This window comes from Jaculus jaculus, chromosome 13 (assembly GCF_020740685.1).
Source record: "Jaculus jaculus isolate mJacJac1 chromosome 13, mJacJac1.mat.Y.cur, whole genome shotgun sequence".
Classification (NCBI taxonomy): Eukaryota; Metazoa; Chordata; class Mammalia; order Rodentia; family Dipodidae; genus Jaculus; species Jaculus jaculus.
Window position 1 is genome coordinate 28,269,867 of NC_059114.1, and position 26,685 is coordinate 28,296,551.

At 45.7% G+C, this 26,685-nt stretch overlaps 1 protein-coding gene across 1 annotated transcript in view; it reads right to left on the reverse strand.

Annotated features, from left to right (window-relative positions):
• Positions 1-124: 124 nt before the first annotated feature.
• Vps37b (VPS37B subunit of ESCRT-I) overlaps positions 125-26,685 on the reverse strand; it is a 40,102-nt gene continuing 13,541 nt past the window's right edge. The window contains exons 2-4 of the mRNA XM_004668475.2: positions 8,905-9,076; positions 4,055-4,137; positions 125-2,338 (exon numbers count right to left, since the gene is read on the reverse strand). Coding sequence (XP_004668532.1) covers positions 1,847-2,338; positions 4,055-4,137; positions 8,905-9,076 — 747 coding nt within the window. The 3' untranslated portion in view covers positions 125-1,846. The remainder of the gene's footprint in view (positions 2,339-4,054; positions 4,138-8,904; positions 9,077-26,685) is intronic.

Sequence of the window (26,685 nt, forward strand, 5' to 3'; positions counted from 1 at the left end):
TGGCTGGAGTACCAATTCCCTCTGCTTGAAAATTAAAATTTATTAAGTCAGTATTCTTGTGTTCTGTAATCACTGATGTTCTAGAATCAAACATATCACAATCATAATAATACAGTAAGAAAACTGAAATGAATAATTCTCAATTTATTAAGAAGAGTCCTACAGTTTTTCAGCCCCAATAACTGATGGTCCCAGGCAGCAATGGCAAGGCCAACCTGGTGGCCCCTTCACAACACATACATAGAGCCCCTGTTTGGCTATGGCCCATGGCCTGGCTGTGGGCACTCCTGACAGCAGCTGGTGACAGAGGTATCCAGGTGAGGTGGCACCGTCTCTTGAGATTCACAGAATGTAGCAAACCCACCTGTTTGGATGGCAGTGAATCATCCCATACAGCTTTGTTTCTTTACAAAACGGTTATGATACAGAAGTCCAGGGCGGGGTAGAGAAGTTGAGGACAAAAACTGGTGGCTTTGCCTGGGACAGGCTCAGTGTCAGTTCTGCCTTGATTCTGTCACCTTGGATTGCAGCCAACTGGCAGCTGGTCACAGATTGAGTCCTAGCTGCCTGACTCAGGTGATAGGGGCAGGGTTAAGGGTGGAACTGTAAATTCTACCAATGAGCACAGAACTGTGAGCAGGTGTGAAGTGCTGCCCCTCCCCCAGCTGGGCCCTGGGAATTCTGCAACGTGGCACCTGTGGATGAGATCCCAGGGGGAAGGAGGGGCTGACACGTTGTCTATCCTATGGGCTGTGCTTTTTCCAAATCCTCCCATGCCTTGCCCAACGCCTGCAGCACCACTGGCCCTGAGGCCTAGCTGCCAGCCAGAGTGTATCCTGCTTGATAAGAGGTTGGACTTTCCCCATCAGTCACAAAGCAATGACCTTGGATAAGCCCACCTGGGAATGCAGGACTTCTGGGACCTAACAGGGCAGCCATTCAGGCATCTGAGTCCTGGCACCAAGTGAAGCTAAGGCACAGCATGGGCACCCGTAGGTATGACCATACACTGTTTGCATGAAAACAAATTGCATTCACCTCATCTGCATTTCTTCTGCTCAAAACACCACTTGCATTTTTTTTAAAAGGTTCCCTGAATGGTATTGAGTGTGTCAAAAAAGTTTCTTTTCCAAATATAAAAAACAGGAAAATCACACATGTAGTAAAAACACTGGGTGAGAAGTTTTCCATAGAAACCCTCAGGGTCAGCTTGAGGGAGGAAGGGTCAGTGTGCACCGCAGGCCATTGCTCACCTGGCCTCTGAACACCGCAGCGGCCAAGTGCAAATGGTGCTCATGGCTTTGAAGTACAAGAAGCATCCAGGTTCGGGGAAGGGTGGAGTGACTGTTATGGCCCGCCCCACACAGTCTCAGTGAGCAGCACAGCTGCCCATCATGGCCTGGCTGTGGACACATGTTGTGAGTGGGCCAGTGCAGACCAGTCCATACCAGAGCCGCAGCAGCTGGTGGGTTGACACTTGAAAACAAAACAGATAAGCATGCTTATGAAATAAAGCTGCAATGGGAAGATCATGATCGCAAATGGGAGAGGGGAGAAGCTTTACCTTCCCAAATGCATGAGTTGGTCAATACTATATTTAGAAATCATACCCAGAACACAAACTAACATGATGCACAGGCATGCCAAGCTATGGCCTGGCATGCACAGAACTCCCTTGGTGCACAAAAACCTGGTCTCTACTACTTACCACTGACCTACAATTCTAAAATTAGATGGACATGCTGGCACCCAAGCCCATGCTCAGGCCAGCAGCTGGACCTTGCAGCCTCCATTTGCAGAGCCTGGCACCTCCATCGGAGGGCTTCTCCCAGAAAGGTGACAGAATTCACTGGAGGATGAAGCCAGGCTGGTGTGGAGACAGCCGTGGTGGGGGTCTTTGAGGAAGTGCTGGTGGGTATGGTGACACCAGCTGTGTGGAGAATCCTTGCTGAGGAGGGAGGCCCACCCGGGGGGGCAGAGGTGGGCACTGTAATCCTGGGTATGGAACAGCCTGTCCTGAGCCCATGGCAGCAGTAAATGGAGTGGCTAAGCGTCCTGCAGACACCAGGGGTGGTGGTGGTGGGATCCGCCGAGGCATGACAGAGGGGGGTCCGCTGGCCTCCAGGGAGGGATAGGGCAGAGGGGCAGCAGGCGACAGCTCAGACACCCTGGGTGGCAATGGGGCCGGGGCCTGCGGGAGTCTCTGCCCCTTCAGCACCAGCTCCTGGAGTTTCTCCACCTTCACCCGTCTCATGTGCGCCAGCTTCCGCTTGCTCTGATAGACATCAATGAAGGCATCTAGAGGAAGCTCTCCATCTAGAAACTGTTCTGCCATGTTCTGCAAGAGGCAGAAGAACCTGGTTATGGGACAGGTCACCTGTCAGAAGAAAGTTCCCTTCACAGTCCGGGCAAGGGAAAGAAAGGCAGGACCTTGGGCTGAAGAGGATGGTTTAGTGGTTAAGGTGCTTGCCCACAAAGCCTAAGGACCCAGTTTGATTTCCCAGGACCCACATAAGCCAGATGGACAAGATGATGCACGTATCTGGAATTCATCTGCAGTGGCTGGAGGCCCTGGTGCGCCCATTCTTTATCTGCCTCTCTCTCATATAAAATAAATGTTTAAAAAAGCAAAGAAGGGCTAGAGAGATGGCTTAGCGGTTGAGCCTGGGAAGCCTAAGGACCTTGGTGCAAGGCTCAGTTCCCCAGGACCCACGTAAACCAAATGCACAAGGGGGCGCACATGTCTGGAGTTCATTTGCAGTGGCTGGAGGCCCTGGTGCAACCATTCTCTCTCTCTCTCTGCCTCTTTCTCTCTCTGTCTGTTGCTCTCAAATAAATAAATAAAAATAAAACAAAAAAAGAAAAGAGGGCTGGAGAGATGGTTAAGGCACTTGCCTGCAAAGCAACTACCTGGGTTCAATTCCTCAGGACCCACAGAAAGCCAGATGCACAGGTGATGCATGATTCTGGTGTTCATTTGTAGTGGCTGAAAGCCCCGGTGCGCCCATTCATATCCCTCCCCTCATCTCTCTCTGCTTGCACATAAATAATTCTGAAAAGAAAGGGAGGACCTCAACTCCTGCCAACACCCTCTTTTCCTGGTCATACTCCAGGTGCCCATGCTTCTGTCACCACCTCAGAGCTGCAGGTCCTGGAAATACACCTGGACCCAGCTGACACTGGCCTATGACACAGGAAAGCAAGGTAGGTGGTCCTGTTGCTGGACCACCCATCCAAAACCACAAGCACAGACCAATGGCAGGCCTGGCAAAGACCCTGCCCTAAGTTCTGGGTCTCCTGGTCCAGAGAGAGAGCCACTGGCCCCAGGTCTTGCCCTCTATAGCTAGCCAGACTCCAACGCTGCTTTCCCCCTGGCTGCACCCTGATGGACTAACTCGCACTGGATAGGGCCAACAGAACAGTAACTTTCTTGTGCCCATTGCCCTGTCAAAGCCTAACAGACCAATGTAGCCTGGCCCGAGAAACACACGCCAGCCCAAACTTGCTACAAATACACCACATTTGACCCTGACTCATTTCCTCCTGAGTAAGACTCAGGCCATGCATTCAGCTGGCCATAGCTGGAAAGACTCTTAGCCACAGCTGACTCACAGACCACAGCAGATGGTCCCTTACCACTGGCGCCCATGAGGTTGGTGTTGATTCAATGAAGTGTGCACGCTCCTGGACCCGCACCTGACCGCCCACTGCTCCCTGGACCCCTGCCTAGCACTTTCCCAGAGACAAGCCAAGATACCTACTCACACTCCAGTCTGCGTGTTTAGGACATGTCACTTCTTAGCCCGGGGGGGGGCGGGTTCCCAGCTTTAGAGAAAGTAGGCCCACTAACCAGAGTGACCTAAAACCCCAGAAATGTGTTTTGGGCAGGGCGTGGTAGTGCAGACCTTTAATCCTAGCACTCAGGAGGCAGAGGTAGGAGGATCACTGTGAGTTTGAGGCTAGCCTGAGACTGCAGAGTGAGTTCCAGGCCAGCCTGGGCTAGAGAGACCCTACCTGTGTCTTGGAGCATTCCACCAAGGCTGGCTGTCCTTACCTCTGTGTCTTCCTCAATCTTGGCCCCTTCTGCTTGAAGAAGTGCTAACAGAGTCTCCAAGGAAGCATTGTTAGACTGTTTATCTGGAAGAAGGAAAAGCATGATGAGCTAAGGTGCATCTCCACCCACATGCTTCCTATTTTCTTGTCTAAGAAAGTCTTCTTGGGCCTGGTAATATAACTCAGTAGTACAGTGCTTGCCTAGCATGTATGAGGCCCTAGGGTCAATTCCAAGCACTGAAAAAAATTAATTTAAAAAATTTTTTATTTAGTTATTCAACAGAGAGAAAGATAGAGAAAGGGGAAGATAGAGAATGGGTGCTCCAGGGCCTCCAGCCACTGCAAACAAACTCCAGATACATGTGTCACCTTGCACATCTGGCTTACATAGGTCCTAGGGAATTGAACCTAGGTCCTTTGACTTTGCATGCAGGCAGGTGCCTTAACCACTAAGCCATTTCTCCAGCTATGATTTTTTTTTCCCTTAGTTGAAAAGGTAACAAAAGCATAACACCTACTGAGAGGTGACTTTCCAAGAAACTAAAGTAAGGCTGTAACCCACCTGAAGAACTGCAGAGAATGAGTGCCAGGAGGAGGCCTCAGGCCACCACCATGCATTAGATCAGCCAAGGAACAGCCTTATGTATCTCACAGAGCAAGATACTTTGCACATGACCATTAACACTAAATCATATGGGAGCCAGGTATGGTGGGGCACGCCTTTAATACCAGCACTAGGGAGGCAAAGGCAGGAGGATCACCGTGAGTTCGAGGCCACCCTGAGACTACAGAGTGAATTCCAGGTCAGCCTGGGCTAGAGCAACACCTTACCTTGAAAAAAACAAACAAACAAAAATCATATGGGGTTTCATTTGTTTCTTAGCACTAGGGGTTGAACAAGGGTCTTGTACATGCTAGGCAGGCACTCTGCCATTGAACTATATCCCCAAGCCCCCCCACACACCTGTTTTTGGTTGTTCAAGGTAGGGTCTCACTCTAGCCCAGGCTGACCTGGGATTTGCTACATAGTCTCAGGCTGGCCTCCAACTCCCTATAATCTTCCTACCTCTGCCTCCCAAGTGCTGGGATTAAAGGCATGTACCACCACACCTGGCTTCTACCTCCCCCCCTTTTAAAACACAATTTCACTGAGCTGGTCGGACAGCCTGAAACTTGCAATAAACCTACTGAGTAGCTGGGGTTACATGTGTGTGTCACTATGCAAGGGAGTACTCCTATTTTTTTGAGTGATAAATTACATTAAGCATATACATAGCTAAAGTCTAAGATTCCAATACATATTGAATAAAACCCCAATAACATACCCCAGCCTAGACCAAGACAAAACATTCCCAAGGATTCCATCATACCCATTCCCATCAATGCCTCCAGAGGTGTCTCCTATCACCACAGAAGACAGATATATCAGTGTGTGTGGCCTTGCCACACACAGAATGTGCTCAAGGCTCACTTCTCTTAGCAACATGGCTCCTCTGCCATGACCTTACATGTACTGGTAACTCATTTCTTTTTTTAAAAAAAACTTTTTTTTGTTTATTTTTACTTATTTGAGAGCAACAGAGAGAGAGAGAGAGAGAGAGAGAAAGAGGCAGATATAGAGAAAGAATGGGCACACCAGGGCCTCCAGCCACGGCAAACCGAACTCCAGCTGCATGCGCCCCCTTGTGCATCTAGCTAACATGGGTCCTGGAGAATCAAACCTTGAACAGGGGTCCTCAGGCTTCATAGGCAAGCGCTTAACCGCTAAGCCATCTCTCCAACCCAACTCATTTCTTTTTAATGCAACTGTGTGTTGTTGCATTACACAAACTTCATACCCAATATTCCATACATGGGCATTTAGATTATTTCCCACTTCATGCAAAAAAACTGCCCTATTTGTACTGATCTTCTAGTAGACATAAATGCCCACTTCCATTGGGAACGCTGGGTGTCCATCCAGGAGTGGAACTACCAACTCACAGGAAAGTGCAGTGTTTGATTTAGAAAGTACTGCCACGCAACTTGTCTACGGTAGTACACATCCTCACCAGCACTTGGTATGCAGTCTTTTATTTTTCTGGGTGGGTGTGCAACAGTAAATTTTTACTGAAATTTCATATAGGATTACAGAAAACATGTCATAACCATGGCTGAAAGCCTCACAAAAGGGAATAGTTTTTAACCCAGTGTCTCTTAATCTAAATATCCTGTGAAAGCACTCAAAAGCAACTTACATTGTCAGGGTGGTGGCATAAATATGTGACCCCAGCACTTAAGAGTTGGAGGCAGGAGTATGAGGAGTTCAAGTTCATCCTCAGCTACAAGTTTGAAGCCAGCCTGAACTGCATACAACCATGTCTCAAAAAGCAAATGAGGAGCTAGAGAGATGGCTTAGCAGTTACGGCATTTGCCTACAAAGCCAAAGCACCCAGGTTCAATTTCTCAAGACCCACATAAGCCAGATGCACAAGGTGGCACATGCATCTGGAGTTTGTTCACAGCAACTGGATGCTCTGGCACACCCATTCTTCATCTCTATCTGCCTCCTTCTCTCAAATAAATAAAAATAAAATTATATATATAAACCAAATGAGGCTGAAGAGATGGCTCAGCAGTTAAGGCACTTGACTGCAAAGCATAAGGAGCCCAGTTTGATTCCCTAGTACCCACGTAAAGCCAGATGCACAAGATAGTGCATGCAGCTGAAGTTCATTTGCAGTGGCAAGAGGCCCTGGTGTGCCCATTCTATCTCTGTGTCTTCATCTCTCTGCTTGCAAATAAATAAGCAATTTGTAAAATAAAATTTTTTAAAAAATATTTTTTGTTCATTATTTATTTATTTATTTGAGAGCGACAGACACAGAGAGAAAGACAGATAGAGGGAGAGAGAGAGAATGGGCGCGCCAGGGCTTCCAGCCACTACAAATGAACTCCAGACGCGTGCGCCCCCTTGTGCATCTGGCTAACGTGGACCTGGGGAATTCAGCCTCGAACTGGGGTCCTTAGGCTTCACAGGCAAGCACTTAACCGCTAAGCCATCTCTCCAGCCCATTTTTTTTTTTTGTTTTTTGAGGTAGGGTCTCACTCTAGCTCAGGCTGACCTGGAATTCACTATGTAGTCTCAGGGTGGCCTCGAACTCATGGCAATCCTCCTACCTCTGCCTCCTGAGTGCTGGGATTAAAGGCGTGCACCACCATGCCCAGCTTTGAAAAACATTTTTATTCATTTATTTGAGAGAGAGTCCAAATAAATAAATGATTTAAAAAAATGAAAAAAGCACTTCTGGACTTTCAATGGAAAGTCCCCACAGTCTCAGGTATTTTTGATTAAGATCAAGCTTCCTACTTAAGTCTTTGGCAGGCGGAACCGGCTGGAGGAGGCATGTCAGTAGGGCAGATCTTGAGACCAGACCTAAGGTGTGTGTTTAGAGTCAGTTTGAGCTCTGGCTGCTCATAGTGGCTGCTATCTCTCTCTACTGTGGATATATGATGAAATGAGCCAGCTTTCTCCATCATCATGGAGCATTCCCTAGAATTTGAAGGCCTAGAACAAATCCTTTCCTCCCATAAGCTGCTTCTAGTCAAGTATTTGTCCCAGCAACGAGAAAGTTAATTGTAATACCACCATATCTTCAAGACCATAAATGAAAGTGAGGCATCTGGGCTGAGGAAATGGCTTAGCAATAAAGGCATTTGCGTGCAAAGCCAACGGACACAGGTTTGATTCCCCAGGACCCACATAAGCCAGATGCACATGGTGGCACATGCATCTGGAGTTTGTTTACAGTAGCTGAAGACCCTGGCATGCCCATTCCCCACCCCCTCTCTATCCGCCTCTTTCTCTCAAACAATTTAAAAAAAATTAAAGTGGTATATTTAAGCACAATGTTCCACATGAATATTTTTCACCATCAGCTCTGAGGGTAAATGCACAGCAAGACATTTGTTGAGCATCATATAGATGGAGAAAGTTGCCTTTTTTCTATGCTACTTGAAGAAGGTAGAGTCTTGAATTATAAAGTACTTTCTTTCTAAACCAGTAACATTATTTATTTATTTATTGGGGGGGGGGGCAGATAAAGAGAAAGAATAGGCACCAGGGCCTCCAGATACTACAAACAAACTCCAGACAGACTTGCACCTCCTTGTGCATCTGGCCTACTTGGGTCCTGGAGAAATCAAACCCATGTCCTTTGGCTTTGCAGGCAAGCGCCTTAACTGCTAAGCCAGCCCTCCAGCCCCAGTAACGTAATTTTATATAAGCTATTGCTTTGCTACAAGCGTCACTGTTCTAACCTAAAATTTTTCTATAATAGTATTTTTTTTCCCTTGTAGGATGCCATTTGAAAGCATATCCTTCCCTCAACTCTTTGGTATAAAATCACCCTTAAAAAGTTACCTAATTTTCTGGGCTGAAGAGATTTAAGGCGCTTGCTTGCAAAGCCTAAGAACTCATGTTTTAATCTCAAGATCCCATGTAGCCAGTGACACAAGAGTGCAATATCACACAGGCACCACAAAGGGGCACACATGTCTGGAGTTCATTCGCAGCAGGCTGAAGGTCCTGGCATACCTATTCTCTCGCTCTCAAAAAACAAACACCCCTAATTTGCAGGCTGGAGAGATGGTTTAGCAGTTAAGGTGCTTGCCTGTGAAGCCTAAGGACCTAGGTTTGATTCTCCAGGTCCTGAGTAAGCCAGATACACATGGTGGTGCATGCATCTGGAGTTCATTTGCAGAGGTAGGAGGTTCACTGTGAGTTCAAGGCCACCCTGAGACTACATAGTGAATTTCAGGTCAGCCTGGGCTAGAATGAGACCCTACCTTGAAAAAAAAAAGCAAAGTTACCTAATTTGGTTTTCTTAATCTGATAGGCTTCAAAGAGAACCTGGAGTTCCTGGTATTTTTGGGTCAAACGTGCTTTCTGAGTGTCCAGTTGGGGCTGATACAGAAGGTTTCCCTCTGCCAGACTCCGGTTGCTGGCAAGTGTCATTTCTTTGTTAAGCTGAACAGTCTGCGTCTGTAAGAAACACACAAGATGGTGAGGTCCACAGCTGTGTTAGCTCACAAGCAACTTTCTTTGGGGGCATTCCCACTCCCCAGAAGTCTACTCTTCTCCCTGGTATCTGGGCTAGCACCACACACTGGGCAGATACCAGAGACTCAAGCCCCTCCAATTTCTTTCGGATGCCATTCCCTGTTCACAAAAAGAGGGGTAAGGCCAGCTTCCTTCCCAGCATGTTTCCAGGGCAGGCTTTGTCCTGTAACTCCATGCAGCGCTTTTGCTTCAATGGCTGTTCTCTGACTTGAATTCTTTACAGCTGAGCTGTGCCGCAAAAGCAAGCAGCTGTAAAGACATTGTTGTCCCAAACAAGATTCTGCTGCTCCAGAGGATGTTAGTCACTTTTATCAGAGGGAGACCAGTTGGCAGAAGGTCTATGTTGGCTTCATAACCAGGCTTGGGAGATCAAACAAGCCAGCCTGCTTGTTTATAGTAATTGGCTCTTCCATCATTCCCACACCCACCACCAGCTCGCCTGTCCACATTAGCAAGGCTGACCCCCAAAGGGAGAGGGGCTCATTTTACCCAACAGGTGTTTCCCTTCTCCTTTCAAGTGATGTTGACAAACTCCTTGCAGGTAAAAAGGGTGCATGTGGGGGGGGGGGGTGAAAGAGAGAGGGAGGGAGGGAGAGAGGGGAAGGGAGGGGCTAAGGACAAAACAAGGAACATAAACACACCCATTCTCTACTTCCCACCTTTCATTCACTTGTGACCTGTCTCCTCTATCACAGCTACCCCACAGCCACCTCTGCACAGCAAACAATCCCTTATCCATGGCTTGTCTGCACTTCTCAAACAGTTCTTCAACCCCACCCAGCCATTCACTTTCTCCTTAATATTTTCTACCACTCCACCCAGTCTATTTTCGCTACGACTTCCTTCCTCTCCAGGATCTGGATAAATTCCTCTCTGCTCTCTACGTCCCATCATACTCACTTATTGCTCCTGCACAGTAGCCAACACACACACACACACACACACACACACACACACACAGAGAGAGAGAGAGAGAGAGAGAGAGAGAGAGAGAGAGGGAGAGAGGGAGAGAGGGAGAGGGAATGAGAATGAATATGAATGCAGAGACTGAGTGGAATACCAGAGCAAAGCAAAAAGCCCTTGGATCAATGGGCCCTAACCACTGAGCAGGAGGAATCTGTTCAGCAGATACAAAGGCAAATAAGGCCACAGGCCCCTAAAGATGATGTTCAGTTCAGCTAAAATGGAAAGGATTTGAATGGCAATGAGCACAGAGCCCTCGAGCTCAATATTAGAACCTAAGGGCCGGGAGCGTCTTTAAACCCTGTGAACTGGAAATGCCCTCGGCACTCTCTGCTGTCGTAAGCAAGAAAGGACGATCTTGGAGCTGGAAGGCCATACTTCAGTCGAGGTTCCTGGGTGGCAGGCAGGGGTTCTGCGCCATCCATGTACCACATCTACTTCACGTATGGACACTTGCGTGAGTCTGTCCCTCAACTGAGAAGCCATTAAAAAGCTAACAAAAATAATCCTTTGAATAACCATTCTGGGAACGTTTGGCACATTCTTATAAAACTAAATATGTAACTACCATATGAACTATAAACTCTACTCCTGGCCATTTATCCAAAGAAATGAGAACATATGTTCACACAAAAACCTGAACATGAATTTTCTAGCAGCTGTTTGAAATACTCTAAACTTCAAGTAACCTGGGTGTCTCTCATGGTGTGAACAGTTAACTGTGATACAGATAGGCCATGCTGTTCAGTAAGAACCAAGAGCACACTGTGGAGTATTATTCAGCAATAAAAAAGACAAAGCTCCAGGGAGTACCACTGAGTGAAAATAAACAACCCCAAGGGGTCATGAACCCATGATCTAAACCCAGTTCAATCACTGTCTGCCTATCCCCATCACGCCACCTTGTTTGCTGTGTTTGATACAACAGGGACCAAGTACACAACAGCCACTTAGTGAACATGAGCCCTCCCATACTCCAACAACCAAGTCATCTGAGGCAAACTCTAGAAAAAAAATAGGTGGGTAAGGGTTGGTTGGGAATGTAGCATGTGTACCTAGCATAAGGCCCTGGTTTTGTCCTTTTTTTTTTTTTTTTTGGTTTTTCGAGGTAGGGTCTCACTCTAGCCCAGGCTCACCTAGAACTCACAGCAATCCTCCTACCTCTGCCTCCCGAGTGCTGGGATTAAAGGCATGCACCACCCTGCCCGGCTGTAAGGCCGTGGTTTTGATTCCTACCACTGTAAAACAAAAAAACCCAAAGTAGGGCAACAAAACATAAAGTAAGAAAAAGGTGTGTTTGTCAAAGAATGCTCAAACCTATGTATGTGGGCTAGAGCTGGCTAAGGGTTTGACTCCCCAGTACCCACCTAATGCCAGACACAAAGTGGTGCATTCATCTAGACTCGGGTTCCAGTGGTAGAGGTCCTGGCACATCCATATTCTCCTATTCATTCATTCATTTGTTTTCGCTCCCTCCCTCTCTTTCTTCCTTCCCACTCTCACTCTCAAATGTTTTTCTTAAAACCTATTTATGCAATGCTCACTAAAACTGATGTTGGCGGGCTGGAGAGATAGCTCAGAGGTCAGAGCACTTCCTCTGCAAGTATGAGGGCCTGAGAGATTACTCAAATTCAATTCCCAGGACCCACACGAACAGCTGGGCACCCATGTCGGTAAGTAACCCCAGCCCTGAGGGGAGCAGAGACTGGAGAACTGCTGGGCTCACGGGCGTGGGAAGATGGCAAGCATGAGGGTCAGTAAGAATGGGTGGAAAGCTGGGCATGGTGGCACACACCTTTAATCCCAGTACTCAGGAGGCAGAAGTAGGAGGACCGCTGTGATTTCAAGACCACCCAGAGACTACATAGTGAATTCCAGGTCAGTCTGGGCTAGAGTGAGACCCTACCTAAATAAATAAATACATACATACATACATAAAAATAGTGAATTCCAGGTCAGCCTGAGCTAGAGCGAGACCCTACCTTGAAAAACAAAGTATGGGCGGAACAGCAATGGAGGGGGCCATCTGATATTTGTCTGTGGCCACCACAGGTGAATACAAGCCACCACACACGAGTGTACAAGGTGCCACATGGGCATATATACTTGCATATACCACATACATTCCAATACATTATACATACACACACACATGTGCACGCAAAAAAAAAAAAAGGCGTTTGAATCTGAGTTTACCTAGGGGCAATGCGGGTCACACACTGTCTTAGAGTAATTCCCGTGGTAGAGGTCCTGGCACATCCATATTCTCCTATTCATTCATTCATTTGTTTTCGCTCCCTAGTTCGAGGCCACCCTAAGAGTACAAGAGCAGAATCCCCCCCCCACACACACACAGAGTTGTAAGCACAAGCCTCAAGTGACCTGGAGAAGCAGCGCTCGCGCCTGCCTCCTAACACGCCCTTAGCTTTGACTGAACAGCAACAGCAACGCTACGCTTCTTGAGGGGAGGAGGACTTAAGTCCCACACCTTTAATCCAAGCATCGGGGGGACAGAGGTAGGAGGATTGTTGAGTTCAAGGCCAGCCTAGGACTACAGAATGAGTTCCACCAGGCATAATGGTGCATGCCTTTAATCCAGCACTCGGGAAGGCAGAGGTAGGAAGACTGCTGAATTCAAAACCATCTTGGGGCTACAGAGTAAGTTCCAGGTTAGTCCAGGCTAGGGTGAGACCCTGCCACAGAAACAAAAACAAAAACAAAGCCAGGCGTGGTGGCATGAACACTTTTTAAAAACTCTCAGGTGGGGCTGGAGGGATGGCTTAGTGGTTAAGGCATTTTCCTGCAAAGCCAAATGACCCAGGTTCGATTCCCCAGGATCCACGTTAGCCAGATGCATAAGGGGGCACACGTGTCTGGAGTTTGTCTGCAGTGGCTGGAGGCCCTGGCATGCCCATTTTTCTCTCTTCTCTCTGTGTCAAATAAATAAATGAAAATAAAAATATTGTAAAACTCTCAGGTGATTCCAACAAACAGCTAAACTCAAAAACAATGCTTCAGTGTCACTGTAAAATGCATATACAAAAAATCTAGGGAAGCCGGGCGTGGTGGCACATGCCTTTAATCCCAGTACTTGGGAGGCAGAGGTAGGAGGATAGCCATGAGTTCGAGGCCACCCTAAGGGTACATAGTGAATTCCAGGTCAGCCTGGGCTAGAGTGAGACCCTACCTCGAAAAACAAAAAAAAAAAAAAAAAAAAAATCTAGGTTCAGGGGAGATGGTTCAGTAGTTAACAGAGCTTGCTTGCAAAGACTGTTGGTCTGGGTTCAATTCCTAAGCACTACATAAAGCTGGAGGTAAATGGCTCACACGTCTGTAATCTGAGCACACCTAAGACAACGGGAGGCAAACCCAGGCAAATCTGCAGTAGTAAGAAACCCTGTCTCACAGAAAGTGGAGCGCAGACACCCTCGAGGTTAACCTCTGACCCCCACATATGCACACACACACACACACACACACACACACACACACACGTAAACAAAATCTTATCCACAGGCATAAATCAAAATCACCTGCACATTAGAAAGTCCTGTTAGAGAACACAGGAAGCATGGACTATAACCCATGGTGATTCATCTGAACAGGATCTACAGAAGCCAAAGCCAACAGCCAATAAAAGAAGCCAAATAAAACGTCAACGATGATAACCAATGACTGTACCTTCTTATGCCCTTTGGGTATGCAGAATGACAGCAAATTCAAGACCATGCCCATAGCACCCTCCAGGCAGACACTGACAGTAGGGACAAGGGTTAGGATAAGGCGCTGATAGGCGGAGCTTTTCTTATGCTCACAGAAGAGTCCCAGAGCCCTCTGGTGACAGTCCTCTCTCTAACATTCCTTTCTTCTCCTTGTTCCCAAGAAGGAAACACCCAGCCTTGTTTTTAAGAAGCAAAGGCCAGAGATAGGGACCCAGACCATTGGTGGGGAGAGGATGGTGAGACCCTAGGAAGAAAAGGCACATACCACTTAGCAAGGGTGAAACTCTCACCCTGTGGACCAATGTCAACCCCAATGTCAGTAACCAAGCCCACACAGTAGATCGGAGAATGCACACAGCAATCTACTGTGGTTTTGGCCAACAAGGCTGAAAAAGAAAAGCCCTATCTCTCTTGTCTCCATGCCAGGTGATAGCAGACGGCTGAAACTTAAGAGTGACAGCCCCAAACCTCCTGATCTTTCTCATGACTGACTCTTTTTCTGAACCACGAAGCAATGTTTTCAGGAAATAATTTCTAAATGTAGTCAGTTTCACTTCAGCATCCTCTTCCTCCTAAAGGACAATGAGATGTAGGTAGCAACACTTAGATCCATTTGCATAACTATTTCTGGGTTTTTTTGTGTTGTTTTGTTTTTTTGAGGCAAGGTCTCACTCTAGCCCAGTCTGACCTAGAACTCACTCTGTAGTCCAGGCTGGCCTCGACCTCACCTTGTTCCTCCTACCTCAGCCTAAGTGTTTGAATGATAGTCATAAATCACCAAGGTAGCTTTCTACCTTTTTAAAAAATTTTTTATTCAATTTTTATTTATTCAGTTGAGAGAGACAGAGAGAGAGAGAGAAAGAGGCAGAGAAAGAGAGAGAGAATGAGTGCTCCAGGGCCTCCAGCCACTGCAAACAAAGTCCAGACACATGTGCCCCCTCGTGCATCTGGCTAACGTGGGTCCTGGGGAATCAAGCCTCGAACCGATGTCCTCAGGCTTCACATGCAAGCGCTTAACCGCAAAGCCATCTCTCCAGCCCAGCTTTCTAATTTTTAAAAAATATTCTTTTGGTGGGGGTTTACAAGGTAGGGTCTCACTCTAGCCCAGGCTGACCTGGAATTCACTATGTAGTCTCAGAGTACCCTTGAACTCATGGCAATCCTACCTCTGGGATTAAAGGCATGCGCCACCATGACCGGCTTTTAATTTTTTTTTTTTTTAATTTATTTGGTTGAGAGAACAAGAGAGGCAAAGACGCAGAGGGGTGGGGGGAGAGAATGGGTGCACCAGGGCCTCCAGCCACTGCAAATAAACTCCAGACACATACGTCACCTTGTATAGCTGTCTTACATGGATCCTGGGGAATCGAACCGAGGTCCTTTGGCTTTGTAGGCAAACACCTTAACTACTAAGCCATCTTTCCAGCCCCTCTTTCTTTAACTTTTATAGGTTAACTTTTAACCTATTATTTGGCTCTATAACAGCCATATAATTTTACAGGAAGTCATTTTCGTACATTAAAGAAAAACCCTTTCAGATTTTATGAAGACAGAAGACAAACATCCTGGGAAAGCAAACTGCCTCACTTTAAAAATGACACAATGGGAGCCGGGTATGGTGGCGCACGCCTTTAATCCCAGCATTCGAGAGGCAGAGGTAGGAGGATCGCCCTGAGTTCAAGGACACCCTGAGACTACATAGTTAATTCCAGGTCAGCCTGGACTAGAGTGAGACCCTACCTCGAAAAAAAAAAAATGACACAATGGGGGCTGGAGAGATGGCTTAGCAAAACCAGATGCATATGGTGGCACATGCATCTGGAGTTTGTTTGCAGCGGCTAGAGGCCCTGGCGCACCCATTCTCATTGTTCTCTCTCCCTCTGTCTCAAATAAATAAATAAAAATAAAATCTTTAAAAATGACAAAATAGAGCCGGGCGTGATGGCACACACCTTTAATCCCAGCACTTGGGAGGCAGAGGTAGGAGGATCAATGTGAGTTCAAGGCCAACCTGGACCAGAGTGAAACCCTACCTCAAAAAATGAAACAAAAGACAAAATATGAGCTGGATAGATGGCTCAGAGGTTAATGTGTTTGCATGCAAAGCCTAATGATCCAGGTTCAATTCCCCAGTACCCATGTAAAGTCAGATGCACAAGGTGGCACATGCATATGGAGTTCATTTTCACTGGCTAGAGTTCATATTCTGTTCATATTCTCTCTCTCTCTCTCTCAAATAAATAAATTAATTAAATGACAAAATAAGCCCAGTGTGGTGGTGCATGCATTTAATCCCAGCACTCAGGAGGCAGAGGCAAAAGGATTGTCAAGGGTTCAAGACCAGCTAGGGACTATAGAGTGAGTTCCAAGTCAATCTGGGCTAGAGAGTAAAACTCTCTCTGCTTTGAAAACAAACAAAAGACAAAATGCTGGGCTTAGATGGCATAGAGGTTAAGGTGCTTGCCCGAAAAGCCAAAGGATCCAGATTTGATTCCCCAGAACCCACATGAGCCACAAGGTGGCACACACATGCATCAGGAGTTCATTTACAGCAGCTGGAGGCCCTGGCATGCCCATTCTCTCTCCAAGAAATAAATGTATGTATGTATGTATGTATGTATTTTAAAGACAAGGGCTGGAGAGATTGGCTTAGCAGTTAAGGCACTTTCCTGTGAAGCCTAGTGACCCAGGTTCGATTCTCCAGGTTCCACGTAAGCCAGATGCACATGAAGGCACATGTATCTGGAGTTTGTTTACAATGGCCAGAGGCCCTGGCATGCCCACTCTCACTCTTTCTCTCTGTTCTTCTCTCTGTCTCTAATAAATAAGAATAAATAAATAATAAAAAAAAGACAAAATAGTAGCCTGGTGTGATGGTGCACAGCACTTGGGAGGCAGTGGTATGAGGATCATCATGAGTTCAAGGACCCCTCTGAGACTACATAGTAAATTACAGGTCAGCCTGGGCTAGAGTGAAACCCTATCTCAGAAAAAAATAAAAAAGACAAGCCAGACATAAATACATCTTGTATTTTACTTGTCTAAGGCATAAATGACATACTTGTTATCTTCTAAATTGCATCCATTAATAGCTCTCAGAAGACATATTTTTAAAAGCATGTATTTTTTAGCCAGGCATGGTGGTGCACGCCTTTAATCCCAGCACTCAGGAGGCAGAGGTAGGAGGATCACCATGAGTTCAAGGCCACCCGAAGATTGCATAGTGAATTCCAGGTCAGCAGGGCTAGAGCAAGACCCTACCTTGAAAAGCCAAAAACAAAACACAACAAAGCATGTATATTTTTGCAGGGCGTGGTGGCACACATCTTTAATCCCAGCACTTGGGAGGAAGGGGCAAGAGGTAAGAGGATCACCATGATCACATTTGAGGCCACCCTGAGACTACATAGTGAATTCCAGGTCAGCCTGAGCTAGAGACCCTACCTTGAACTCCCCCCCCCCCCCAAAAAAAATCCTGAGAGCATGTATTTTATTTGAATTTTTTGCATGTGCATGTATAAATTTTGTATGTGGAGGTCAGAGATCAGATGTCCTCTTCAACTGCTCTTCCACCTTAACTGAGACAAGGTCTCACTTGAACCCAGAGCTCCCTAGCTCAGCTATCCAGGTTGACCCAGGAATCCTCCCTCCCTCTCTGCCTCCTGAGTGCTGGGATTAAAGGCAAACTGGGCAGCCCAGCATTTAGGCGGTGCTGGGAATCTGAACAGGCATGCACACTTGCACAGCACTGAGCCGTCTTTACAGCCCAGAAAGCACAGTCTATCTCACATGTACATGTCATTATTTATTTTGGTTGGGAAAGTTTAGAAAATAAACTCAATAATGAAGAAAACGGATGTGAACTCCCCTCTGCACATGCAAACGTTACACATGACAGATGGACAGGAGCAGATTAGAAGACTGCCCACAGCCCTGCTGGCCAGTGCTAGGTCAAGGGCTTGGGTTTCCCATGGACAGTGTCCAAACCAGCTACTTCTCCAACATGAAGCTCTGGTCCAAGAGGCCTAGGCCTAGCTCCCTCATCTATAATTACAGTTATGTCTTCCTAAACACTACCATAGCAGGTGGGTCTGTCTACATTCACAAATTAAATCTTTTTTTCATGGAAAAATACTCTGGGCAGTCTCTGACCCCTCTTTACACTATAGTACAACCCTTATCCTAACAAAATAAATGACATTACTGAATCACATTAGCCAGTTTAAGCAAACAATACTAAAAAGTCTATAAAATGCTTCAAGTCAGTGAGCATTTGGGATCTGGAGTGGGCTACTTAGGTTAAAAAAAAGGCATATATGCACTGTTGCCCATTATCACTCTCCAAAGGCCCAGTATTTATACAAAGTGGATAATTACATTTTTCTTTCTTTCTTTCTTTCTTTCTTTCTTTCTTTCTTTCTTTCTTTCTTTCTTTCTTTCTTCTCCCCACCCAAGGTAGGGTCTCACTCTGGCCAAGGCTGATCTGGAATTCACTATGGAGTCTCAGGGTGGCCTCAAACTCACAGTGATCCTCCTACCTCTGCCCCCCAAGTGCTGGGATTAAAAGCATGTGCCACTGCGCCTGGCTCAACAATTACATTTTATTTAACAAGAAACCATTTTTCTGGACAACAAGCAGAAGGCCCACACCTGGTAGATGTGCCACTCCTCAGGCCCCAACCTCTGCCACAAAATCTACCTGACCGCGCCTGGCAAAGACTGAGCTTCAAAACTATTCCATCTCCCTTCAACACACATGCACACACCTCACAACAAAAATTTGAAAAGCAGAATTGCTAAGCTCTAAAAATTAGTTTCCTTAAATGTTTATCACAGTTTTTGTTTTATTTATTTATTTCACATTTTTATTTATGAGAGAGGAGAAAGAGAGAATGGGCGCACCAGGGTCTCTAGCCATTGCAAATGAACCCCAGACACGTGTGCTACCTTGTGCATCTGGCTTATGTGGGTCCTGGATATTCAAACCTAAGTCCTTTGGCTTTGTAGGCAAGTACCTTAACTGTTACACTATCTCTCCAGCCCTGTTTTTTGTTTTTTTTTTTTTTTTGTTTGTTTTATTTAGTTTATTTATTTGAGAGAGAGAGAAAGAGGCAGATGGAGACAAGAGAGAACAGGCGCTCCAGGGCCTCTAGCCACTGCAAACAAACTCCAGATACAAGCACCATTTTGTGCATCTGGCTTTACATGGGTACTGGTGGATCAAACCTGGGTCTTTTTGCTTTACAGGCAAATGTCTTAACTGCTAAGTCACCTCTCCAGCCCTATCACAGTTTTTAAACAGTATGTCATATATAGATTAATGCTTATGATTACACTTCAGATGTTGACTGGGGCTGTCTTCCCTCCTGGTATGCAATAGCAATAATCATGCCTTGGCAGAGAATTATAAGGGGGAAAAAATTAAGATCATGACAGTGATCCCAGAACTAGACTCACAGCACAGATCACCTCAGACACAAAGTGGCTTTGGGCAACTTTCTTTTTAGCGGACATTCAGCCTCCTCCCACTTAAAAAGGCTCAGCAGCAAGTAAAAGTTGAGTTATCAGAGAGCTCTGAAGCTACTGTAATTTACACGTGTGTTTTCAAAATCAGAAGCTCCTATACCTCACCTATAGTCCATCCTGGACACAATGTACTCCATCCAACACAGTGGTTTGCTGGTTGACTCATTCATTATTCATTTACTCATCAATCATGCATACATGAATGAATGAATGAATGAAAGAAAAAACTTAGGAAACACCTCCTAGTGCCAGGCTCTGAAGAGACAATGATCAGAGCTGCCCAGACCTCCAAAGCATCAGAGTCAAGATGTACATAAGGAGCCGGACATGGTGACACATGCCTTTAATCCCAGCAGAGGTAGGGATCATTGTGAGTTCAAGGCCACCCTGAGACTACAAAGTGAATTCCAGGTCAGCCTGGGCAGTGAAACCCTACCTCAAAAAAAAAAAAAAAAAAAAAGATGTACGTAAGGCTGTCAAGTCTGGCGAGTGCCATTCACTGTCCTCAGCAATGTGGCCCTGCATATGCTTTGAAAGTAAAAGGCTTGCGGACTGGAGAGACCGCTCAGACATTAAAGGTACTTGCCTGCAAAGTCAGACAGCCCAGGTTTAATTCCCTAGTACCCACATAAAGCCAGATGCACAGTGGTTGATGAGGGAGTTCATCTGCAATGACAGGACGCCCAGGCGCACCCATATTCTTTGCATTCCTCTCTGTCTCTGTCTGTCTGTCTCTTTGTGTGTGTGTAAAATACCTGAGAAAGGAAGAGGGAAAAATCAAAGCAGGTGTCATCTTCAAGGCTTAAACTATTGGTGGTAACAGCATCTTCCCATTTCAATGTTTGCTGACATTATTTGGCACTTACTGAATATTTCACATTGGGCTACCTTCTCTTGATACATCTCCATTTCATCCTTTCTATGAGAACTTGGAACATCTGTTTCCATTTTCCCAGGAGAAAGTTATTATGACCTTAGGGAGGTTAAGTGACCTGTTTTGAAATGTTAAGACATTTTGCATGATTTGCCATAGGAGCAAATGGATACTTCTTCGTTCATTTATAGTCTACTCTCAAGTTCTGATTACCACCTGTATTTCACTCCCACTTGTTTTGTATTTATATTTTGTGCATGTGTGTGGTTTTTCAAGGTTTAGTCTTACTCTATCCCAGGCTGACTTGGAATTCACCATGTAGTCTCAGGGTGACCTCGAACTCCAGGCGATCCTCCTACCTCTGCCTCCCAAGAGTTGAGATTAAAGGTATGTTACACCATGCTTGGCTATAAATTTTATTTATTTATTTATGAGGGAGAAGGAGAAGCAGACAGAGAGAATGGGCATGCCAGAGCCTCTAGTCCCTGCAAACAAACTCCAGATGTATGTGCCACCTTGTTGTGCATCTGGTACTGGGGAATCCAACCTGAGTTCACAGGCAAGCACCTTAACCACCAAGCTATCTCTCTAGCCCTAAAATTTTAGTGAGAATAGTTTTAAACGCAAAGCAAATGCAGGAAGATGAGCATGATGAAATCATGTGTAATCTGAGCCCAGGTTCAACAATTACAAACATTTGCCAATCTTGTATCTATTCAACCACCTTTTTTTTTGTTGGTGGTGGTGTTTTTTTTGAGGTAGGGTTTCACTCTAGTCCAGGCTGAACTAAAGTTTACTATGTAGTCTCAGGGTGGCCTTGAACTCATGGTGATCTTCCTACCTCTGCCTCCCAAGTACTGGGATTAAAGGTGTATACCACCATGCCTGGCTCAACCACCTTTTTATGAGAATGGGTTAAATTTACCAATGATTGTGCTGGGGAGATAGCTTAGAGGTTAAGGTACTTGCCTGAGAAGGCTAAGGACCCAAGTTTGATTCCCCAGTACCCATGTAAGGCAGATGCACAAGGTGGCACATGTGTCTGGAGGTCCTTTGCAGTGGCTAGAGACCTTGGCACACCCATTCTCTTTGCCTCTTTTTTTTTTTTTTCGAGATAGGGTCTCAGGCTGGCCTCCAGTTCAGGGTCATCCTCCTATCAATGCCTCCCAAGTGCTAGGATTAAAGGTGTACGCCACCATGCCAAGCTTTCAGTCTGTCTTCCCTCTTCTCTCTCTCTCAAATAAATAATAAAATATTAGGGCTAAGTGGGGCATGGTAGCACATGCCTTTAATCCTAGCACTTGGAAGGCAAAGGTAAGAGGATCATTGTGAGTTCAAGACCACCCTGAGACTACATAGTGAATTCCAGGTCAGCCTGGGCTACAGTGAGACCCTACCTCGAAAAACCAAGAAAAAAAACAGGACTGGAGAGATTGCTTAGCAGTTAAGGTGCTTGCCTGTGAAGCCTAAGGACCCAGGTTCAATTCCCCAGTACCCACGTAAGCCAGATGCACAAGGTGGCACATGCATCTGGAGTTCATTTGCAGCAGCTAGATGCCCTGATGTGCCCATTCTCTCCGCACCCCCTGCCTCCTTCACTCACTCTCTCAAATAAATAAATAATAAAATAGTTTAAAAAATAAAATACTTTTTAAATTGCCAATGATTAATACCACCACACAATGACTTTAGGTTTTCATAGGAGGTCTATAATCTAAGCCTACAATATTCCTCCCAGAGGTTTGAGATAAACACAATCTAATAAGGCTTAATTCAAGTTGCAATTAGACTGTTCAACTTGGTGACAAAATTAAAGATCTGAAAGAACAAAAATACAGCTAAAATGAGCTGTAGAACATTATGAAACTGTTCTAAAATACAACTATCCTGGGGCTGTGTGGAACTATCTCCAAGACTACTGCCTACTCAGGAAGGAAATTTGCCAGCTGCTTATCAAAAGTCCTACCAAATAACCAACAAACAGAACGTACACTTCCAATTAGTAAATTAATAAATATAGCTTATTTATTTATTTGGTTATGAGAAAGAGGCAGAGAAAAAGAGAGAATAAGAATAATAGGCACGTCAGGGCCTCTAGGCACTGCAAATGAACTCCAGATGCATGTGCCACCTTGTGCATCTGGCTTATGTGGGTACTGAGGAATTGAACCTGGGTCCTTAGGTTTCATAGTCAAGTACCTTAACCTCTAAGCCATCTCTCCAGCCCAGCTTTTTTTTTTTTTATTAAAGATGTCAAAATCTTTCTTGCTGAGATGAAACTTGCTTTCCTCAAAAAGGTGGGGTGGGGGGCTGGAGAGATGACTTAGCAGTTAAACGCTTGCCTATGAAGCCTAAGGACCCTGGTTCGAGGCTTCCCCAGGACTCACGTTAGCCAGATGCACAAGGGGCACACGCATCTGGAGTTTGTTTGCAGTGGCTGGAGGCCCTGGCATGCCCACTCTATCTGCCTCTTTCTCTCTCTGTCTATCACTCACTCTCAAATAAATAAATAAAAATAAAAATATTAAAGAAAAAAGCAGGGGGCTGGAGAGATGGTTCTACAGGTAAGGCACTTGCCTGCAAAGCCTAATCACCCAGGTTAGATTCCCCAGTACCCATGTAAGCTAGATGCAAATTGTGGCTCATGCATCTAGAAATTTTTTTGCAGTGGCTACAGGCCCTGGCATGCCCATTCTCTCTGCCTGTCTCTCTTCTCTCTCTCTGCTTGCAAATAAATAAATATTTTTTAAAGCAGCAGGTAAATAGAGCTGGGTGTGTTGGTGCATGCCATTAATCCCAGCACTCAGGAGGCAGAGGTAGGAGAATGGCCATGAATTCGAGGCCACCCGAAGACTAAGTAGTGAATTACTGATCAGTCTGAGCTAGAGTAAAACCCTACCTCAAAAAAACAAACAAACAAACAAAACAAAAAAAAGGTAGCAGGTAAAGTAGCTTGGAGTGGTGGTGTACACTTTTAATCCCAGCACTCCACAAATTTGAGACCACCGTGAGACGACATAGTGAATTCCAGGTCATCCTGGACTAGAATGAGACCCTACCTCAAAAAAACAAAACCAAAAGAAAATAATAGCATGTAAGGTCAGGCATGTTGGCACACACCTTTAATCACAGCACTCGGGAGACAGGGGTAAAAAGATCACTGAGAGTCTGAGGCCACCCTGAGATTACAGAATGAATTCCAGGTTAGCCTGTGCTAGAGTGAGACGCTACCTAAAAAAAAAAAAAAAAAAAAAAAAAAAAAAAAAAAAACAGGGCTGGAGAGATAGCTCAGAGGTTAAGGCACTTGTCTGCAATGCCTAATGACCAGGTTCAATTCCCCAGGACCAACGTAAAGCCAGATGCACAAAGTGGCACATGCATCTGGAGTCCATTTTCAGTGGCTGGAGGCCCAGGTATGTCCATTCTTTCTCTCTCCTTTCTTGGTTCATTTTTTTATTTATTTATTTGAGAGCGACAGACATAGAGAGAAAGACACATAGAGGGAAAGAGAGAGAATGGGCGCGCCAGGGCTTCCAGCCACTGCAAACGAACTCCAGACACGTGCGCCCCCTTGTGCATCTGGCTAACGTGGGACCTGGGGAACCGAGCCTCGAACCAGGGTCCTTAGGCTTCACAGGCAAGCGCTTAACCGCTAAGCCATCTCTCCAGCCCTCTCTCTCCTTTCTTGATCTCTCTTTGCTTGCAAATAAATTAATTTCTTTTCAAAGCAACAGGTAATGATATCTAAAGTCAATCCTGTCCCTATAGAAGTGGCTTGCATCTAAATCCAGTACTCAGCTGGGCGCAGTGGCACACACCTTTGATACCAGCACTTGGGAGGCAGAGGTAGGAGGATCACCCAGAGTTCAAGGCCACCCTGAGACTACATAGTGACTTCCAGGTCAGTCTGGGCTAGAGCGAGACTCTTTCTTGAACACCCCCCACAAAAAAAATAAAAAATAAACAGTACTCCATTCACTTTTGGTGCAAATGTTCACAGAAACACAAAAGATGCAGGCTGAGGAAATGGCTCAAAAGTTAAAAGTGTTTGCTTGCAAAGACTGCTGGCCCAGGTTCAATTCTCTAGTATCCACATGAAGCCAGACTAAAAACAAAAAAAGTGGCCACTGAGTTCAAGTCTAGTCTGAGACTACAAATTCCAGGTCAGCCTGGGCTAGAGTGAAACCCTGCCTCAAAAAAAAACAAAACAAAACAAGAGAGAGAGAGACACTTTTGGTAGAAGTATCCTATGGAGATGGATAACGTACCCAGAAATTACAAAATTTCTAGTGCTGTGGTGGAATACCTTCTAGCAAGCTATCAGGGTATCAGGGAGGTTCCTGATACCCTCCCCCAAACATTATAGGCTACTGCCAAGGCTCTTATTTGCCCACCAGAACTAGATGGTAAGACCCTATTGTTGGAGACTCCACATGTATGGGTTGCAGTTCACTGGGAAATCAAGCTGGAGCTGAGATGGAAGCCTCCTCCCTGTTGACTAGCTATCAGGATGCTAGAAAAAGATATGCCGCCTTTTAAGAGGGAAAAATAGACCATGCAAGCTTTACTGCTGGGCAGCCAAGTCATACCAACTACTGCGGTTGGATGCCTATTATGGGAGAAACCAACTGCTCTCTGATGGGACTGCTCCATGATACTGAAAACCTAATCAAAAGACTATGGCTGAGGAAATCATAGATCTTAAGGGCTTACTATTGTCTGGCTATATTACTATTGTCTGGATATATTATGCCCAATAAACTGCCCTCTAAATGCTTATGTTTATGCCCATCTACTAATGCTCCTCTCACTTTTGGTTAGAGAAACTTCTCTTTTTGGATGGTGATGACCATTAGGATGACACAAAACTCACCAAGGTGCTAAGAAGTGACAGTGGGGCTGTTCAGCAATAAGTGAGACATCTCTAACACACTCTCAGGGACCACTGCAGAAGAGATGGCAGAAAGAACATAAAAGCTGCAGGCCATGGTAGCACACACTTTCAATCCCAGTGATCCCTGTGAGTTCAAAACCAGTCTGAGACTAATTCCAGGTCAGCCTGAGCTGGACTGAGACCCTACCTCGGGTGGTGGGGGGTATAAAAAGCAAAAGAAGAGTACTTTGCAGTACTGTCTTCCAGACACAAAGTAGTCATGGCATTCATGACCTCACAATAAATGACATTACTTGCTAATAGGAGAGAAAAGTGATGACATCAAAGTAGGAGACAGACTAGTTGGAAAGAAGGGATTCGGTGGAGGAGGGACTGGGAAAGGGGAAAAGGGAGGGAAGTGGGAGCAGATTATGATCATGGTATATTGTTTATGTGTATGGAAATTGCTAATAAAAAGTTTCTCAAAATGAAATTTCAAAAAAGAAAGTTGGGAGCTGGATATGGCTCAAGCAGGCGCTTGCTTAGCAAAGCTTGATGATGCCAGATGTAGTGGTAAAGAATCTCAGCACTAGGGAGGCAGAGGTAGGAGGATCACCGTGAGTTCGAGGCCACCCTGAGACTACATAGTGACTTCCAGGTCAGCCTGAGCTGCAGTGAAGCCCTACCTCGAAACACCCCCCCCCCAAAAAAAAGCTTGATGGCCTGGGTTTGATTCTTCAGTACCCACATAAAGTCAGATGCACAAAGTGATGCATGGAATTGTTTGCAGTGGCAGAGGCCCTGGTATGCCTATTTCTTCTCATTTGTATTCTCTCTCCTTACAAATAAATATATATTTTTTTAAATGGGTTCTTGGGCTGGAGAGATGGGTTAGCGGTTAAGGCTCTTGCCTGTAAAGCCAGAGAATCCCGGTTCAACTCTCTAGACCCCACATAAGCCAGATGCACAAGGGGTGCACGCATCTGCAGTTTGTTTACAGTGGCTGGAGGCCCTGGCGTGTGCTCTCTCTCTCTGTGTCTCCCTCCCTCCCTCCCTGCTTCTTTCTCTCTCTCAAATAAATTAGTAGTATTTATTTTTCTAAAAAATGGGCCCTAGAGAAGACATAAAGTAACTTCTGGAGCACAGTCTGACAGTGTCTAGTCCTGCCAGGAAAACATCAGGGCTTGCTTGCTTGGTTTTTGTTTTTTAACCCCCTAGAAAAATTATTTCTTAATATTCAGAGAAAAAACAAGCCCCCTTGCTTCTTGGACTATGTGAATATGGTAACTAACAACGACACGGCAAGCACGGACAGCTGACTGCTCTGTGCTGTGAGATGTCAACTTCACTAGAAGTCCTGGCTCTCTAGTAACCATGGACTCTGGCTGGAGGAGGGAGGGAATAAGGATCAGAAGGCAGGAAAGACCACCCACACTGATCAAAAAGCTAACTGCCTCCGATCCCCAGCCTTCCAAAAGCGAGGTGGTGGAAGCCCCACACTCTCCGAATCAGAAACTCTGCAGGCTGAGCTGCGAGCCCTCCACTCCACATAATCAGAGCCTCTTATCTGGGC